This window comes from Amblyomma mixtum, chromosome 2, assembly GCF_055824585.1.
Source record: "Amblyomma mixtum isolate Tamu chromosome 2, ASM5582458v1, whole genome shotgun sequence".
Lineage (NCBI taxonomy): Eukaryota > Metazoa > Arthropoda > Arachnida > Ixodida > Ixodidae > Amblyomma > Amblyomma mixtum.
The window spans coordinates 264,086,803-264,106,525 of NC_143013.1; the positions used below are offsets into that span (position 1 = coordinate 264,086,803).

Here is a 19,723-nt window from a genome sequence, read left to right on the forward strand (position 1 = left end):
CGTCTTATCTTTTCTCTTTATCTTTCCTCTGATCTTTTAACTCTCCTCTATCTGCACATGGCAGCGGTGGTGGCTCGGCTGAGCCAGTAGGCAATCCCTTGCAATTTCCTTTCACCCTTCTCTCAGTCGCAACAAAACAGCAACAACAAGCAGCGCAGTAAACACGCTGACAAAGCGCGCATTTACCAAAAAAGGCGCCGTAAATAACCGCGATCGTAGCGACTGCTGCGACACAACAAAGCACAAAAAAAAAAGACGCCTGCCGCTTCGGCCGCCGCTAACTCGCTTCCTCGGATGGATGGATGGATGATAATATGACCATACGGATGGCCTATCAGCCGTACAGTAACGCCGCTCATGGCAGTTTTTTTTTTTCTTTTTGCTCTCGGCAAACCGGCTTGGCGGGCTGCGGAGTGAAGTCGAATTAACCGACGCACGGCAAAATTTGTTCGAATTAACGAGAGTTTCGCCCCATAGACTCCTATGTATAATTGTAGGGACCTCGCGCGCGCGTCGAATTATCCGATTTTCCGAATTAACGGGGGTCGAATTAACGAGCTTTCACTGTATACGCTTGGGATACCGGCTTCGTTGCGGCCACCTTAAGGTGATTCTTACGCTCGTCATCGAGGCCATCGTCACCGCTCGTGACGCACTGGCTGAGAACTACAATTCGAGTGCGTGCTAAAACAAGCTGCTCGTATTTCGCGGAACAATCTGAACTCGAAAACACAGTTGCTTCTATCGGCTTCCATGTGGGCTCTTGCTCAATTGTGAAAGTACACGCGAGCAAGATGCGGCGAGTGCGAGCCGCTGTTGCATATCAGCTAAAGTGTGACGCAACTATCGGCGTAGTTTCGCAAAGCAGTTGATATCAAAGTTATCCGCTTGTACGGGTCACAGTTAAGCCCTCAGTTTCGTGTAAATCTCCGTCGAGCATGCCCGCGTCAGTCAAAGTAATGCATCGCAGCTGCTCTCAGTCCTACCGCTCACGTCCAACATATCCTTGATATGCACCAGCTTGAGGTACGGTGCATTTCTTTGCCCGTTTTGTCGCAATTAAGAGATTTTAGCTGGCAGCAAACGAAATTTCATTCCGTCAACAGCGTCGTCTGCGCCGTCGTCTGCTCCATCGTCTGCTAGAACATCCGGGGCACCCTGGGTGATGGGATCACAGGATCGCAGCTTCTACAAAAGTATATAAAAGCGCTTTAGTGTTCGCACTTAATAAAAAAATAAATTTAAAACAATTGAAATATTTTTCTTCTGAACATAATTCAAATATTAGTAGTAAAAAAGCGCATTTGAGTTGCAGTTTTTCAACGACGCAAAAACAAGGGCAAAGCCGCTGGCGCCGGCGCCATGTCAGTGCGTGCGTTGCCTCACGTTTTGTGTTATTTGGATTTTCATGGCATTGTTTGAGTGCTTGTGCGGCGGACATGTGTGAAGAACAGAAGTGTGTTTTGGAAGCCAACGACGAGTATTACGCCCAGTCAACATCGGTGAGTTTGGACGGGCAAAGCCGTGAAGAAAGGCAGCGCTACGACGTCTTGTCATCTGGAAAGGCAATGAAGACGACGGCGCGGTTTTACTAAGCCTGGATGAGCTGCATGATTGGTGAGTACCGTCACCGCTTCTCTATTACTGATCTGTATTCACACGCGTTATTAGTGTGCGGCTATATAGGGATGGCAGTGGAGGCAGTCTGCGTGCGGTTGCCTCAGCTATAATGCGTTGCCTGAAAAGAACGGACGTATAGCCTGCGTGACAAGTCTTGCTTCATAGTCTGCGTTTAGTACTCAGGTGCCGTGGTAAATAAAAATGCCACCAGAGATCACAGCAGAGTTATGCGGTCGCTTGCTAGCGCTGCGAAAAACTACAATGTTTACTACATTCAACTGGCATGGATTTGTACTGCGTAGAAGACGACGATCAGTGCCGCGGGTGAGAGCGCTTTTGCGTGGACAGCTGAGAACAGGCGAGGGAACTGACAACGGGTGATTTTGCTCGCGGCTGGTACCCATCGGATGGATTTGTGCTATTTAGAAGATTATTATGAGCGGCAGTGCTGCGCGATGAAGCACTCGCGCTAGGCGAACTGCGAACAGACGACGGATGGTTTTGCTCGGTGTTGGTGCTCATCGGATCAGTGCTTACTTCTTAATATTCGTCATGCAAATTATTTTGAAGACAGTGATCGCATGTGGAAGGCTGGCGCATATGTACTAGTCATTTGTAAACTTTTTATCTGTGCTTCCCCATTGGAACAGAATTTGGCAATATTATGTCAGTTAGGTCGTTCTTGTGTCTTCCCTGAACTGTAGGCGTCCATGCTTCCTCTCCTTCAGGGCACTGAACTGTTGCGGATGCAACTGCACACTTATTTGGGATTTCAAGCTTTTTGCTGTATGCCTCGCTTATGCGGCCCGCTTTCAGGTCGTTCGCAATTGGTGACGGTTTGTTATTCATTTTCACTTTCTCTTATTTATTCTTGGTTGACTGCCGGCAGCAGTTCTCCGCGCTCGGAACTGTTCCCAGGCACGGAACCCTACCCACAGACCTCCCTGCACCTCACTCACCAGTGTTCTTCGGTATTTTTTTTTTTTTGCTCTTGCCCCTACTTGCATTACCACTCGACAAATGTTTTGCTGTTTTTATTTGTGTGGAATTTGTTAAATGCACTACTAATTTTCGTATCATGCTCAGTTGTGACGTGAGATATCGGGCTCCTTGGTATTGAATGCATGTCTTTTGCATTTTCTCTTCTCATTTATGCAAGGTAAACTGGTCGACTGGGTGCTATGTTCAATTTAAGAATACATTAGACGCTGGTGCAAGGCACCCTAATAGTAATTAACTAAAGCCTGCGCATGCTATATTCGAATAGTTGGGCTCTTTTCATCATGCATAAGAATAAAGCGGTATTCCAGCCAGCTCATCTTTCAATGTGGTTATGACAGTCATGTAAATGTACCCAAAGAATGTGTATGGGTGTTTCACATACAATCTCCTTATTTATTTTGTCATGGGCCACCTCATTGCTTTTTGTGTTCCTATATTAATACCTCATTTTAGTTTCTGAAGCAGTCGACAGTTTGTTTTGTCGTCATTCATGACATTGTCACTGGCACTGACAGCTGTTGGTTGGGACGTATTTATCTGCAGTTGCCAGCTGCCAGCATCTGCTGGGCCATGCGTGCTTCCTGCCTTCAGCTGTGCCATCCCTCCAAGCCATTCATGGTAATTATCTTTTTCAGTTACGCATACCTTACCTGCCTGTTTTGAAAAATATTTTCAACATAGGCTCACTGCTGTGTTTAAAAATGCATGCAGAACTCTACATGCACTTTACAGCAGTACCTCAGCTTATTACATGAACTGCAAATTTGTACGAAATATAGCCGCACATGTAGCTCTTGACACTGCGCTGTTATTATAAAGTTGAGCCTGCTTCAGGTGCAGTGACTATTCCACACCTGTTGCCTTTTATGCATATGTGTCCTCTAAAAGGGCCAAAATGTTCGTTTATCTTTTAAAAACGTTGTGCTGTACAATAATACTTTAATGGTATTTAGTGCTTGTACATTGAAATGTCAGTCAGTAAAGTAACATTGTATGATGACACCAAATCTTGCGTGGCATAGCATCCTTGCAGCGTACTTGGCAAGCTCCTGTCAGCGCAGATGTATTGCTGGTTTATTGCTGTGGCATGTGGTTATACTGTACAGTTTGTACCTCTACGTTCTTGACAGTATCCTTGAAAAATTTTAAATTGGTTTTTGAGCCAAGGAAGTGACAGAGTAACTGTCTCACATCTTGATAGGCACCTGAACAATGATGCAAGGGAAGGGATAAAGGAGGGAGTTAAAGAAGAAAAGAGGTGCCGTAGCAGAGGGCTGCAGAATAATTTTGGCCACCTGGGGATCTTTATCCTGCACTGACATCAAACAGCATGCAGTTTAGCCTGTGTTCACTTGGGCCTGCATAAAAAAAAACGAGCAGACCTTCTTAGAACTAACATTTCATTGCACCAGCTACTTTGTAGCTTTGACTGCAGTGACCTGAAATCAACTGTTGTTTACTTTGCACAACCCACATACCCTGAACAAGATGTGATGATGCTAGACGAGGTGACCCTCTCTGCATAGCAGCAGGTTGGTTCAGGAAATGCGAAGACTCATGGAGAACCGCTCAGTTATATTTGATTTCATGTTATTGTAGTATTAATGGTGAGTTGTAGTATAAGTGATGAATTCTTGCAAATGATTGAGGACATCAATACTCAGTGTGAAAATGAGAGCTAAATCAATACTTAATAATCAGGAAAGAGGCCTTTTTATGAAATGCAGTAAGGTACTGGAAGTCGAAACAGAATACACCTCGGCCAGGTCATGCACAGATATAGAGCATTTGAAAGAAATGGTTGGGAGAATAAGAAAGGGGTTTATTGCCTTAGGCATGCACTCAGAAGTTACGAGCAGCACCTTGCAGTATGCTCAAAAAGAAATTTTAAACTGCTTTGCCTTTGCTACGCTGTCGGGAAAAGTGGGGTACTTTACAAAGGGCTTAAAATTGAGAACAGTGCGGTGAACCACTCAGGAAAATCATAGGGTTAATGATAAGAGATTGGGAGAGAACTGAGTTGGTTGGAAATAAATGCGAATTAAAATCTGAGCGGGAATCATAAATGGACATAGGCAGGACATACATTTTTTAAAGAAGCTGGCTATCCTTTTGGATAGTGGAGCGGTTACTCACAGCAGGAAATTGTGCTGTTCTTGCTTTCATTTTATGGACATATGCTTTGTGTCTTACATCTCTTGGCCTGCCATAGGCAGCATATGCTCATAATAAATTTTTACCTGTCTAATTATGTGGCACAGGGAGAATTGAACTATATAACCTCATCAATGCACACCCTCTCTGAAGTGAACTTTGTCAGCCCCGCCAGTCAGCACATTGATGCATGTCACCCCAAATGGGAGCCGTCATGGTGGCTGAGTGGTTATTGTGCTTGGCTGCTGACCCGGAAGAGGCAGGTTCTATTCCAGCCAGTTTTGATTCCAGCTGTACTAGTCTCATTTCAATGGAGACGAAATGCTAGAGGCCCAGGTACCGTGTGATGTCAGCACACCTAAAGAATTTTCCAGTCCTCTACAATAGCGCCCTGTATAGCCTGCGCCGCTTTGTGGCATTAAACCCTTTAAAACCAAGTAAAGTAATGAATACATCATTTCCAAAAATTGTTTAAATTTATTATTTTCTAAACGTTAACAATTTTCTGCACCTGTTTTCCTTCGTCTTTCCCTCTTATTTCCTCCCTCATGCTGAGTAACAGGTCAGCGATTTTAAGTAAATATTTTGTTCATTTCATTAGCAAAGTTTCTCTGTCTCTCTCTATTGCTTTGCTTTTTGTATCTGCAGTATAGTATTATGCAGAAATATGTCAAGATTAGATCCAAGAGATATGGCCTAGATTTTAAGTTCTATAGTCAACCACACATTACTTATTACGCTATCAAGGCTTTTTTTTGGCATGTGCTACCTGGTACAGAACTGATGTGGCCTACAGCGGTAAATATTGTTTGAATGTGCATAAATTGAATAGGAAGGCAAATTTCCCATTTGACTATGTAAATAGATTGGGCAATCATGTGCTCACAAAGCTCATAAACTTTTCTGTTTCCAAAACTTTCTGTAAAAGGCACTGACTCACTGAAATACACTACAGTTACTTTTGCCTAATCCTGATATTATTTACTGAAGATTGGTTTGAGGGAAAGTCCACTGAGCTCGAATGAGTGCACGGCAGCTTGTCTTTGTCCAAAGTATTTGGAGAATAATGAATTTTGTTACCTGGCAGAGATAAAGCAAGGATGGCAGTGTTTTGTAATGTCCACAGGGCATTCTTCCAAAGCCCAGTATGCATGTAATTCCTTCATTTTGTGCAACATAAAATGTCTTCCCTTTACACTCATGGTTGAAACAAAATGCTATTTGAATACTTCACCACTCAAAAAATGAAGGCCATTGTGCTGCTCTACAAAATATCAGGCTGCAGCGGTTGTTGCGAGGCAAATTCACCAGGTTGTCATCATCATCAGTCTAACACCCAATGCAGGGCAGAGGCCTCTCCCATGTCTCTCCAATTAACCCTGTCCTTCGCCAGTTGTGGCCACCGTATCCCCACAAACTTCTTAATCTCATCCGCCCGCCTAACTTTCTGCTGCCCCCTGCTACGTTTGCCTTCTCTTGGAATCCACTCTATCACTCTTAAGGACCACTGGTTATCTTGCCTTTGCATTACATCTCCTGCCCAAGCCCATTTCTTCCAAATAACCCACGTTTTTTTCACACCTATTTGTCAGGCTCCGCGTTTTTTTCTCACCTATTCGTCAAGCTGCAAGCCACTTGCACGCTCTACAAACCTATTGAAAGTACATTATCCAGCATTGTTGGCATGGAGTGTGTAGTGCTAAAACAAAAAATAATACAATAGCTGATGATCTGCTAGAGCAACAGAATTCCAAGAGTTTGAGAAGGGCAGTGGGAGAACTAGCAAGGCGGGATAGCGAAATTCGACAAGCAGTGGACAGGGATCCTGCAACTTGTAGAGGACAGGCAAATTGGAGACTTGTGGAAGGGGCTGTAGTCTTGAGTGCGCCTAGCCGGCCTTGTGATGCATTGTATAGGGCCCTTTGTTTTTGAGTAAAACTGGTTTCTCCTGATTGTTGCATTTCAGAAAGATTCATCAAGATTGGGTTAAACCCAAGTTTCACGTGCAAATGTGCCTGTAAGAAAGTGTAGATTGATAATGCATGAAGCTAAAGAACCACTGGAGAGTAGTGGATACGTCTCGTATTTCTTCGTAGCTATATTGTTTAAACAGTGCTGGCTATTTTAATTCCTTTTTAATGCTTATTGCTTGTCGAGTTGCATAAAATTTTAGGATAAATTGAAAACTGCAGGTAGGTTTAATTACAATAATTATACCCGTATTTCTGAAGCTCTGTTCGAAGAGAGGTCCACATTTTGTGTGCATGCTTTGAATTTGATTATTTTCACACTGCAAAATGGAGGACAGGTCTGCTGTGAGAGTTTTTTTGCAATGAAGCGAGAGCAAGTGGTGCGGAATGCTTGTTACTGTGTCGCCCTGCCAATATTTCTAGAACCCCTGGGACCACTGAGCTTGTGAGTATCTATGACTCAAAAGGTCGGAGCTGATTGCCCATTCCGTGGTTGTCTGTATTAACCGGTGCAAGGCCAAGGGCTCATAGCTAACAAGCATATGACACCATAGAACTAGATGCAGTCAGGCTGGGACTGTGCAGTATGTCAGTGTTAACGAGGTCGTGATAAACGAGGTTTACTCTGCGAAGCTAGTGTGAAATAATAATTGTTCTTATGGAAAATATCGTTTTTTCTTAGTCATTGCAGCAATACAAGCATATCAAATCTGATATCTCTCACTCATCCCTCTATGTTTCAGTTTCAAGGGACCAAGAGTTGCGTGGAAGTCGTGCAAGCCACAAAGTTGCGTGCGGCTTGAGCCAGCAATCAGGAGCAGGCTGGGAATTTGCGAATTGCCAGTGGTATTCGCTCAGTCAAGCAGGCTTTACTGTAAGTACAGTGTTTTCGCCATAGCATTTCTTTGAAAAGTACGCATTGAGCTTGAATAGGACAAGCTGTCGGTCTAGTTGGTCTGATCCTTTGTGGTTGACAGAGCTTAGAAACACAGACTGGGGTCAGAAAGAAAAAATATGAGGGCACAGGTGCTGACTACAGATTTATTCCAGAATCACCGAAACACTGCATATATAACCAAAACACAGGCGCCAACAGGTGGCAATTTTATGCACTCGTGGCAACAATAAGTGATATGGCCAATAGTGGGAAAACAACACAAACTAGAAACAGAAACCAAGACTATAGAGCAGGGAAGGATGAAACCATAACAAGGTTAAAGGAATAGTTTTAAGCAAGTCATTTTTAAGACCACCAGCACGTGAAACAGTGGAACGGTTTGACCAAAATTTTCAAGTACTGGTCTGATAACACGGAACTAAAACACTACACGCAAACACAGATCAAGGGTAGTGAAATAAAAGTAAAATGGCAAGAAAAAACATGCCGTGAAAAGAAAATGGTGATTGGGCAAGCAAACAAGAATTGGTCTACAAAGGTGAAGTGAGCTAAAAAACTGAAAGAATAAAAGGGGAATACATGCACATGAGCAACAAAGGTGAAGCCAAGAATTAACATGGCTACAGGAGGAAGATGAGCTACTGTAAAAACGAGAGAGATAAAATATCAATAAATGAAATGAAATTTAAGCGCACACGAAAAACGCACACAAGAGGAGATACACACAGGACAGGCGCTAACTTCATCTGATTTATTCGCAGGTAAGAGAGCGAAAATATATACATAAAACGAGGCATGCGCAGTAAAGAAACAGATCGTCATATCACAATGCCTGCTCAAGGTATCTGTATTCTGCCTGCAAAAGATTAACTGATGTATCACTCACACAGTCATGCCCCCTCTTCCTGATGTGAAATGCTTCTAATAATTCACGTGCCGTCTTATCACAGCTCCTGCCAAGAATCTTTATCTCCTTCAGCCGCGGCTCGCACGCTCTGCAGTTCGCACAATGGTCAGCCAAATGTGTCCCTCCACCCCTTAATGCCCGCAAATGTTCCCCCGCCCGGTCATTGACACACCGCCCAGTCTGGCCTATGTAAGCCCTACCGCAGGTCAAAGGTATCTCGTAAACGACACCGGAACAGCAGTCGACATACTTCTTTGAGTGCTTCTTCCTGCAGCCACTCTTCTTTTCCGTGCATGAAATGCGTGAGCAAAGGTGGGCAAGTTTCTTCGGTGCGGAGAACACCACAGGAACGCCGTGTCGGTTTGCCACCTTCTTCACATGATGGGCAACCTTGTGGATATACGGAACCACTACTGGTTTAAACGAGTTCCTTTCTAGTACGTTCGCTTTGGCGAACATGACCTGCTTGGTTTTTCGAAGAAGGGCCTCGGCCACAGAAACAATGACCGCGCAGGGGAACCCAGCCATAAGTAGCCGGCGTACTTGCTTATTAAAGCTACACTGCATAGCATGCGGGCACGACTTCGAGAGAGCAGACCCCAGGCATAGGCCGGCAATAGACCTCTTAACTGTTTTGGAATGAGCGGAATCAAAAGGTAAAAGCTCTTTCTGTGCCCTCGGAGCGTACTCCCAACAAACATGATCAACTCCTATAGTAAAATTGACATCTAAAAACTGCAACGAACCTTGTAAAGGGAGTTCGTGCGTAAATCTCAATCCCCTCCCGTTCTGCTGAAAGCTCTCCAGGATGCTGCCAACTGCTTCGGTGTAAGAAATGTTGTTTAGTTTTTTCAAAACAATAAGAAAATCGTCTACGTACCTAAAAACTTTCAGCACTCCCTTCCCATTAAAGCTTTGCTCAAGGGCGCGGTCAATAAAAGCTAAAAACAGGTTACAAAGCACAGGGGCTACGCAGGACCCAATGCAGATCCCTTGTCTCTGACGATAAAATTTATTCTCAAAAGAGATAAAAGTGACACCTAAATAAAACTCAAGAACGCGCATAAAATTGTCCACTGTAAGACTGCATGAGTTCTGGAACTCCACCTCTCCGCTTTCTTCTATCGCGCTCCTAACATCACCGAACAAAACATCGTGGGGCACAGAATAAAACAGATCTTCCACATCTACCGAGAACATATACCCAACTGCAGAATTACCCTCGAGAAACTGTACAACCTGCAGCGAGTTTTTTACAGTAAAGGGGTCATGGACCTGTAGAGAGCCTAGGTGTTTCTGCAGGTACCTACTGAGGACGTGCCTATGTACCTATGTCGGCGCGGTCATTGTTTCTGTGGCCGAGGCCCTTCTTCGAAAAACCAAGCAGGTCATGTTCGCCAAAGCGAACGTACTAGAAAGGAACTCGTTTAAACCAGTAGTGGTTCCGTATATCCACAAGGTTGCCCATCATGTGAAGAAGGTGGCAAGCCGACACGGCGTTCCTGTGGTGTTCTCCGCACCGAAGAAACTTGCCCACCTTTGCTCACGCATTTCGTGCATGGAAAAGAAGAGTGGCTGCAGGAAGAAGCACTCAAAGAAGTATGTCGACTGCTGTTCCGGTGTCGTTTACGAGATACCTTTGACCTGCGGTAGGGCTTACATAGGCCAGACTGGGCGGTGTGTCAATGACCGGGCGGGGGAACATTTGCGGGCATTAAGGGGTGGAGGGACACATTTGGCTGACCATTGTGCGAACTGCAGAGCGTGCGAGCCGCGGCTGAAGGAGATAAAGATTCTTGGCAGGAGCGGTGATAAGACGGCACGTGAATTATTAGAAGCATTTCACATCAGGAAGAGGGGGCATGACTGTGTGAGTTAATCTTAATCAGTTAATCAGTTAATCTTTTGCAGGCAGAATACAGATACCTTGAGCACGCATTGTGATATGACGATCTGTTTCTTTACTGCGCATGCCTCGTTTTATGTATATATTTTCGCTCTCTTACCTGCGAATAAATCAGATGAAGTTAGCGCCTGTCCTGTGTGTATCTCCTCTTGTGTGCGTTTTTCGTGTGCGCTTAAATTTCATTTCATTTATAGCTATGCACCATCTAGCCCAAACAGAAGTTTTGTTAAATTATAAAATATCAAAATGTGAAATTCAATTAGTATTAAAGATAAAAGCAAACAAAAACGCGAAAATAGAGGAGTTGGCAGAAAAGTCAAGGCATGCAAGATGTTTTTAAAACCAGGGCTAGGTCAAACATCCTGAAGAAAGGCAATCTTTTTTTCTGAGGGTGTTCTTGCCCATTAATCCTCGAGCCTCAAAATCCCGGCGGCTCCCACCAGTTCATGTCGGCTTATTCTGGTGCTTTTTTAACACAATGGCACTTTTTCGAACATGGGTGGCATGGCTTTTTTCGGTCACAGTTTTGGCAATGGACTTGCAGATTTAGGACGTGCTTGTAGGCCAGTTGGTTGGAAATCGTTAGAAAAACCGCAAAACAGAATGGGACAAAGGCAGGCAAAACACAAGGCGGTACGACAACTGAACATTTATTGAAGAAATGAGTGCTCATATGGATCAGTTGCGCATGTAATCTGCAAACAATCATTGCAAAAACAACCTAGGGAGGGAAACAAATTCCAATTCTTTCTGAAAAATGGACACAGAAGGCGTGCTATCCCACCTATCTGGCTTCGACCTCAGGATGGCAACAGCCTTGAGAATTTCTTTCCAACTGGCCCTTTATTCATCCAATAATAGTGTGCAGTTCAGTTTAGGTTAAGTCTTTACAACTGGGACAGTGGACAGGCAGGCAAGGTCGTCCGGGCCTACCCAAGGAATGCTAATACTCTTGCAAGGGAGTGTTTCACCATCTACCAATTTGGCCGGTATAAAATCGACCACAGCTGAGAGGAATCGTGTACACCACCCCCGTTGCACATGGCATGAGGCATTCAAAAAGTACCGCCAACGGGCATGTTGTACGAGATTCCCCTCAGCTGTGGCCAGTTTTATATCGTCCAAAGTGGTAGATGTTTACACATTTGTTTGCAAGAGTATGCGTGTTCCTTGAGTAGACCCGGAGGCATTTGCCGTCCCACTCACTGTCTCATTGTAGACTGCTATCCCAAACTGAACTGCACACAGATTATTGGATGAAGAAAGAAGCAGTTGGAAAGAGAAATTGTCGAGGCTGTTGCCATCTTGAGGTCAGAGCCAGATAAGTGTGTCAGCACGCCTACTGTGTTCATTTTTCAGGAAAATTAGCGTTTCTGTCTGTGTTTCCCCCGGTTGTTTTTGTTTCGTTTTTGAGCAGGTGATTGTCATATTTGCTCAGCTCTATGGTTGCCATTGAATTTTATTGCCTCTTTACGATTGTTTGCAGATTACACACGTGACTTGTCTATATAAGCACTGCTGTTCAATAAATTTTCAGTTGTCAGTACGGCCTTGTGTTGTCACCTGCCTCTGTGTGATAGTTTTGTGGTTTTGCTCTTTCCGACTGGCAGATTCCCGAGAAATGTACCCGATAAATCAATCTTATGCTCCCTTATCCTTTCATTGATGCCAATGTATACCTTGCCGCAAGACAAAAGGATTGATTAAATGCCCTCCGCGCATGGCGCTAAGGGTTTTCTGTGCTGCGTGGTGCAGCGTCTTTTTTTTCATTTAGGATTCCGCAACTGCAATAGGTGCCAGGGGGTCAGAAAAGGCAATGTCTACTCCTGCTTTCTCTCCGATTTTCTTAAGGTTCTGTGAAATTTACCTTTAGAAAATTCGAGAGATAGAGTAGATGCTTTTTTTGCTGCCGCCCCCCCCCCCCCCCCCCCCATCACCTATCACACCTCTCTAGGATCGTCAATGAAAAAGAAAAAAGAAACAGGCTGCACTGCATTGCACAGAAACCCTTAGTGGCATGCACAAGAAGTGCTTTCTCAATCCCTTTTTCTTGCTGCAAGGTATACATTGGCATCAATGGAAGGCTAAGAGAGCATTACACTGATTTATCGGGTACATCTCTTAGGTACCTGCAAGTCCACTGCTGATAATGGGACGCAAAAAAGCCATGCTGCCCAAAGTTCGAGAAAGCCACTGTGTTAATAGAGCCCCGTAATAAGCTGACGCAATGCAATGGTGGAAGCCACAGAGATTTTCAGGCTCCGGGGTGAATGTAAAGAACACGCTTGGTTTCACTCGGAGGATTGCCTTTCTTTGTGGACGTACTTGATCTAGCCCTGGTTCTACATGTGTGTTACATGCCTTGCCTCCTGCCAACTTCCCTCTTTTGGTGTTTTTCCTTGATTTTTGCCTTCATGCTGGTTATTGAATTTCACTTTTTTATATTTTATCTCTCGGCTTCACTGTACGTCATCTTCCACTTTTAACCATCTTAATTGTTGGCTTCACCTTTGTGGCTCATGCGCGTTTTTATTCCCCTTTTATCCTTTTAATTTTTAGCACACTTCACCTTCGCTTGTTGCTTAATTCTCGTTTGCTTACCCAATCGCCATTTTGCTTCTATTGCGTGTTTTTTCTTGCCATTTCTCCTTCATTTTTTTTTTCACTGGGCTTGGTCTGTGTTTGTGTATAAGGTTTTTTAGTTCCATTTTATCAGACCAGTTCTTAAATATTCTTTCGGTCAAACCTATCCACTGTTGGCAGTCTTTTAAAAATGACTTGCTTATAAATTTTTCTCTCACCTTGTTCTGGTTTTATCCTGTGCTGTGTCCTCTGGTTTTTGCTTCTAGCTTTTGTTGTTTTTCCACTACTTCTCATACCACTTCTTGTTACCACGAGTGCATAAATCGCTGCGTGTTGGTGCCTGTGGTGTGGGTATTTATGCAGTATGTCGGCAGTTCTGGGAAAAGTTTTAAGTTCAGTGCCTGTGCCATCATCTTTTTTGTTTCTGTCCCTTGTCTGTATGTCTGAGTGCTGTCAACCACAATCGGTGCATTGAGCTGACTGCTCTGTAGCTACCCATGTGTATGCAATGAAGTGGCTTCAAGAATAATGTACACAAAAAAATTGATTCCTTAAAATTTCTGGCATGTTTTTTAGGAAAACATTTGGCATTTAAAGGGCTAAGAGTGCTCTGAAAATCTAAAAATTATGTGCTTCTTGGGGCCTTTCCTCAAATTTCACATCACCTTGTAGCGTGATGCAAGACGTTCAAGTTGTTACCCACAGTTTACTTTTTTGTTGCCCACTTATTGGCTGCCACCTTCTTTGGGAGGCAGTGTCATGGGGTTTGGGAGACAATCTGATTCCTGTGTGTTGGCTGAAGCTGTCTAAGCTTTTGGATGTGGGGAGCAGGTTCACGGTGCCAACTTTTGGCTGTAACTACAGTTTGGCCATGACTGTTAGTCCTTTTCTGTGATGCAGTGTCATTTATGTAATGCATAATTTGATGATGAAGCAGTCTCAGGGGTTGCGGTGCTCAGCTGTTGACTTCAAAGACACAGGATCGATCCTGGCCGCGGCAGTCGCATTCTGATAGAGACAAAATGCTGGAAGCTTGTGTACTGTGCGATGTCAGTGCACGTGAAAGAACCCCATGTGGATGAAATTATCAGAGCCCTTCACTATGGCATCCCTCATAGCCTGAGTCACTTGGGACATTAAACCCCATAAATCCAAACCCATTTTGGTACTTCTCAGCTTCGCCGCTGGCCTCTGCAGGCCAGCGAAACCTCCCACAAGTTGACGAACGGCAGTTTTTACACCATTCGTAAATGCCTACATAGACGCTACATCATTGGTGGCAAAGGTTGCCAGATGTGCAAGCGTTTCCGGTAGTTTTTCTCTGTTGCTTTCGTCAGGCAGCTTGCAAAAGATGTTTTACTAGGCTAATAAACGGTGAGGTTCTTTGTGTTCTTAAGGTGGTGCAGCGTGATAAAAGAGACACATAATAGCCATGCCATGCTTTTTTGTAGCCAAAGGCAATTTTTCGCCTTATTCTCATCATCATTTGCCTTTCATGCTTCCTCGAGGGACGGCAGTTGGAAGAAGGTCTCTAGAGCAGCTCCTTGTCTGAAGAAATGCCGAGTGGCATTCTTCAATCCTAACTGCCCATCAAATGGAAGAGCAGTTGTTTTCTCCACTCCACAGAGTGGAGACGGAGTATCGAGTTGAGGCGCACTTCTGAATTCGGCGGTTAGCCTTTCATAGGCAGCAGATATGCGCAATAAACTTTATTTGCTGTTAATCTTCCAGTTAAACACCAAATCCTCCTCATTCCTCATCAGTGCACACACTGTGTTAGGAACTTTGTCACTCCATTTGTCACCACTTTGATGTATGCCATCCCTAATTCAGGGGCTGTATAATTTTTGAAATTTTGTTGAAATTGCTTGAAAACCTTTGCAATTTCCTGCACCTCTCTTTTTCCCCCAAGTCCCAAACCTACGCAGAGTGCAAGTGGGTTTTTAAACTCCAGCTAAATTTTGTTATTCATCAAAGGGCTTTTCTCTCTACTGCTTTGCTGGGTGTATCTGAAGTATAATATTATGCACCAGTGTGTGAAGCTTTGCTCCCAGAGCTATTAGCCCGAGGTAGTAATTTTAGAGCATTGCGTTGCGTTCTCAGCCTGGTTGCGTTTTGAGCCTGAGTTGTGCTGATTCCACGGATAGAACCCAAGTTGGCAGCCTCCAATGCAGCAGTGTATCCCAGTAGTTGCCATGGGAGCCGAGGTGGTTAGATAATGGAATAAAATAATAGCAGGTGGCAGTGTGATGCTCGAGCACCACAGCTCGAAACTAAACTATATCGATCAGTATATGTATATCTGTCTGGCAGGCATTAAAGTCTGGCTGCTTAGTCACGACATTCCTGTAAAATTAGTGGGTGAACCGTTTGGCATGAATGTACCAGATGGTGTCATACGATTCAGCCTGTCGTGCAGCATAAACTTACTAGTTAAGTTAGAGCCTTTCTTGCAGCACGGATTCGAACTGACAACCTATGTTAGGTGTATTAATGCTCATTATTCGATCTGCTCATTTTTTATATTCAACCACACTAACATTACTTATTACCCCATCTGTGCAGATTCCTTCTGGCACTATTTGAAGCTGAAGGGTTGCTCGGCTGAGGATCTCCAAAAGTACCACAAGAAGGTGACGCGCTACCTGGCACAGAAGTGCTGTGGCCTGAGGCGGTAAATATCTGTTCAAGCCAATAGTCTCTTGTTATATGCATGAATAGATTGGGTAAGCTCATGTGCTTACAAAACTCGTAACTTGACTGTATTTCCTAACTGTCTGTATGGTACACTTAGGCACTGGAATAACCTGCAAATCGCACTGGAATTTGCCTACTATAGTGAGATACTGCTTTACCCAAGTTCTGCTTAAGGATAGTCTGCTACTGAGATGACGCACAGAAGATTATATTTATGAACCAGACTGTTAACAGCACTTATGGACCACATTAGCAGACTGTTCTGAGACCGCACACAGCCAGGCTTTTCAGCGTGGAAGAGGCGGCTTTAGACAAGGCAGGCGAGCGCTCTGTTCCTGCACATTAAGTAGCTGTCGGATGAATCTCGAAAAAATATGAACGACGCGCCAGGAATATGACTACTACAACCCTTCGGAGATGTGCACTGCACAGTATACGGCCATGCCAGCGACATGTCTTTCTGTTCAAACTTTCTCTAAAACCGCTGTCACTACGCAGAAGCAGGTTGCAGTATCTGTATTAAGAATCTCTTAGTGAAGCAGCGCAACGGCACAAGGCCAAGGGAAGAAGGGGACAAAAACAGCGCTGAACTGACAACAAATGTTTATTCCGGATGCTAACAGCATATATGTACTCTTTTGCACCTTAGAAAAAACAAAGAAACAGAGAGCAGCAGAAAGTATCAATCCCAGTCATTATGCGCATGCAGCTGTATCGCGTGTACATCGATCATTTGAAATCGGGAAGTTGTGCTCTTTCACCGAGATGGCAACGGAAGGAGTGCTGATACAATTCGCACCCAGCTTCATGATCTCAGATGCCTCAATAATCTCTCGTGTAAGCTTATCCTTGTGTTTGGTAACAACTTGGCTGTTTTTGAATTCTGGGTAACATGAACAGTCACGACAGTGAGTACCTATGTGGCGGGCCGTGTTCTTGACATTGTTTGCGTGCTCTTTAAGTCTTTCATTAAGACACCGGCCAGTTTGGCCGATGTATGACCCACCACACTTCAACGGGACTGAGTACACCACGTTGTCTTGGCATGGCACATACTTCATCCTGTGGTTTTTCTTGCAATTATGACCAGATTCCGATCTTTTATCCGGGCGATTAACTCTCGCACACAAGCCACTCAGTCTGACAGGAGCCGAAAAAACATCTACTCCTGCCTTTTTGCCTATTCTCTTCAAATTGTGGGACACAACATGAACATAAGGTATTACTGCCAGATTTTTTTGCTTGGAATGGGGGACAGCTTTGCCCTCCTTCAGCTTTTTCAATATCCCTTCTGCTACTGATGCCAGAATATGAAGGGGGTATTTTGCGTCTGTTAGCCTATCAACCTGATTGGAGAAACTAAATTCAAACTTGTGTGGGCAGGATTTTTGCATGGCATTTTGAAAGCATGACGCCACAATGCCTCTTTTAACAAGCTTCGAATGGGCTGAGCTGTATGGAAGTAAGGGCTTTTTACCCCTAGGATCAAATGCCCAGCATACATGGAAATCAGTAAAATATAAGGTCAGATCAAGGAACTTAATGCGATCATTCACAGCCACTTCATGCGTAATTTCCAGCGGCGAAAGCACTTCACAGAATATCGCGCACAGGTCATTCACTTCCGCAGCGAAGCTAGCCGGGTCACAATCTAGTAAAATTAGGTAATCATCTACATATCGGAACACGCAACTGTTGAGCTCATGAGTGATTGTTCGAGTGCCCTGTCAAGCTTAGCAAGGAACATGTCACTTAGCAATGGAGCGATGCAAGATCCTATGCAGATCCCATTCTTTTGAACTGTTTTTATTCAAAAGAATGGGATCTGCATAGGATCTTGCATCGCTCCATTGCTAAGTGACATGTTCCTTGCTAAGCTTGACAGGGCACTCGAACAATCACTCATGAGCTCAACAGTTGCAAGAGCGTTCCGATATGTAGATGATTACCTAATTTTACTAGATTGTGACCCGGCTAGCTTCGCTGGGGAAGTGAATGACCTGTGCGCGATATTCTGTGAAGTGCTTTCGCCGCTGGAAATTACGCATGAAGTGGCTGTGAATGATCGCTTTAAGTTCCTTGATCTGACCTTATATTTTACTGATTTCCATGTATGCTGGGCATTTGATCCTAGGGGTAAAAAGCCCTTACTTCCATACAGCTCAGCCCATTCGAAGCTTGTTAAAAGAGGCATTGTGGCGTCATGCTTTCAAAATGCCATGCAAAAATCCTGCCCACACAAGTTTGAATTTAGTTTCTCCAATCAGGTTGATAGGCTAATAGACGCAAAATACCCCCTTCATATTCTGGCATCAGTAGCAGAAGGGATATTGAAAAAGCTGAAGGAGGGCAAAGCTGTCCCCCATTCCAAGCAAAAAAATCGGGCAGTAATACCTTATGTTCATGTTGTGTCCCACAATTTGAAGAGAATAGGCAAAAAGGCAGGAGTAGATGTTTTTTCGGCTCCTGTCAGACTGAGTGGCTTGTGTGCGAGAGTTAATCGCCCGGATAAAAGATCGGAATCTGGTCATAATTGCAAGAAAAACCACAGGATGAAGTATGTGCCATGCCAAGACAACGTGGTGTACTCAGTCCCGTTGAAGTGTGGTGGGTCATACATCGGCCAAACTGGCCGGTGTCTTAATGAAAGACTTGAAGAGCACGCAAACAATGTCAAGAACGCGGCCCGCCACATAGGTACTCACTGTCGTGACTGTTCATGTTACCCAGAATTCAAAAACAGCCAAGTTGTTACCAAACAAAAGGATAAGCTTACACGAGAGATTATTGAGGCATCTGAGATCATGAAGCTGGGTGTGAATTGTATCAGCACTCTTTCCGTTGCCATCTCGGTGAAAGAGCACAACTTCCTGATTTCAAATGATCGATGTACACGCGATACAGCTGCATGCGCACAATGACTGGGATTGATACTTTCTGCTGCTCTCTGTTTCTTTGTTTTTTCTAAGGTGCAAAAGAGTATATATATGCTGTTAGCATCCGGAATAAACATTTGTTGTCAGTTCAGCGCTGTTTGTCCCCTTCTTCCCTTGGCCTTGTGCCGTTGCGCTGCTTCACTAAGATATGTCAGACCAACTCGCCCACCAGTTCATGCTGTACTAAGAATTCGTATCTTAAAGGAAAAAAGAAAGCGCAATGTCCACCTTTGGCACGATTTCTGCAGTGATGTGCGTTCTGCCGGCTGACAGTACACCGCTTGCTTGGTGTTGTAGGCCTAACATGTGCTTTACTCAAGGTGTAGCGAGAAGCGCTTTTGAACTAGCCACCAGCGATCACAGAAATGTCTACTCTTTTTACCGCCTCTACAATAACTTTATGGTGGTATGAACGTGCAGTTTTTATTCCCGCAACGTCTTCGTAAGTGAAGCGCGCGGAAAAACGGGCCAGGCGGACCGCCTCGCACTGATGCGGGTTGCATGCACGGACTCATTCTGAGCCGTTGGCAGAACAGTCATTACAGGCCATGATGCACTTGGTCACACGTTGCATGCACGTCTGCATCTTGATTTCTATCTGGAAACAGCTTGGTTGACGTCACTTCTGTCAGTAAAGTGCTCTGCATGCCAATGTCTCTCCCATTCCGGACGGTTCCCGCCAGCCATCGTATGAAGCGGCGTGTGCATATTCTTCAGTTGTATAATTGAGGCTTTAATGCATTATTGCTATGGGTTTACGTCGGGCCCGTGCCAATTTGATGTTAAATGTGGATCGTTGCATGAAAGGGGAATGCATAATCAAGATTCCACTGTATGACTTTTGTAACATTTGCATGCATTTGTTGTGTATGCATACTATATATATCACTGTTCTTTTTCTTCACCTAGGACAGTCTGAACAAGAGAGACCTGCTGAAGAAAAATTCTGTATATATGTAAATAAATAGTCGATTTGCTCCAAGTGAGGCGTTTTTATACCTGGCTGTACTGCAGGAATGCATCGAATGTTCAGAGTCAGACTGCTGCTCT

General features: G+C 44.3%; 2 protein-coding genes across 9 annotated transcripts in view; one reads left to right on the plus strand and one right to left on the minus strand.

The window, feature by feature from the left end:
- The window catches only part of LOC149363853 (cyclin N-terminal domain-containing protein 1-like), a 437,455-nt gene that overhangs the window by 400,897 nt on the left and 16,835 nt on the right, over window positions 1–19,723 (minus strand). The gene's annotated exons all lie outside the window — the stretch shown is intronic.
- Window positions 1,202–19,655, plus strand: LOC149363859 (uncharacterized). Of its 3 annotated transcripts, none has more exons than XM_089573808.1 (6): window positions 1,202–1,617; window positions 2,510–2,591; window positions 3,166–3,240; window positions 7,490–7,620; window positions 15,606–15,714; window positions 19,588–19,655. In XM_089573808.1, the coding sequence occupies exons 1-6, from the start codon at window positions 1,602–1,604 to the stop codon at window positions 19,631–19,633; spliced, it is 459 nt and encodes a 152-aa protein (XP_089429934.1). In that variant the 5' UTR covers window positions 1,202–1,601; the 3' UTR covers window positions 19,634–19,655. The 3 variants fall into 3 exon arrangements, with proteins under 3 accessions (XP_089429934.1, XP_089429936.1, XP_089429935.1); XM_089573810.1 differs by having other exon boundaries at window positions 1,204–1,617; window positions 19,583–19,655; XM_089573809.1 differs by having other exon boundaries at window positions 1,204–1,617; window positions 2,513–2,591.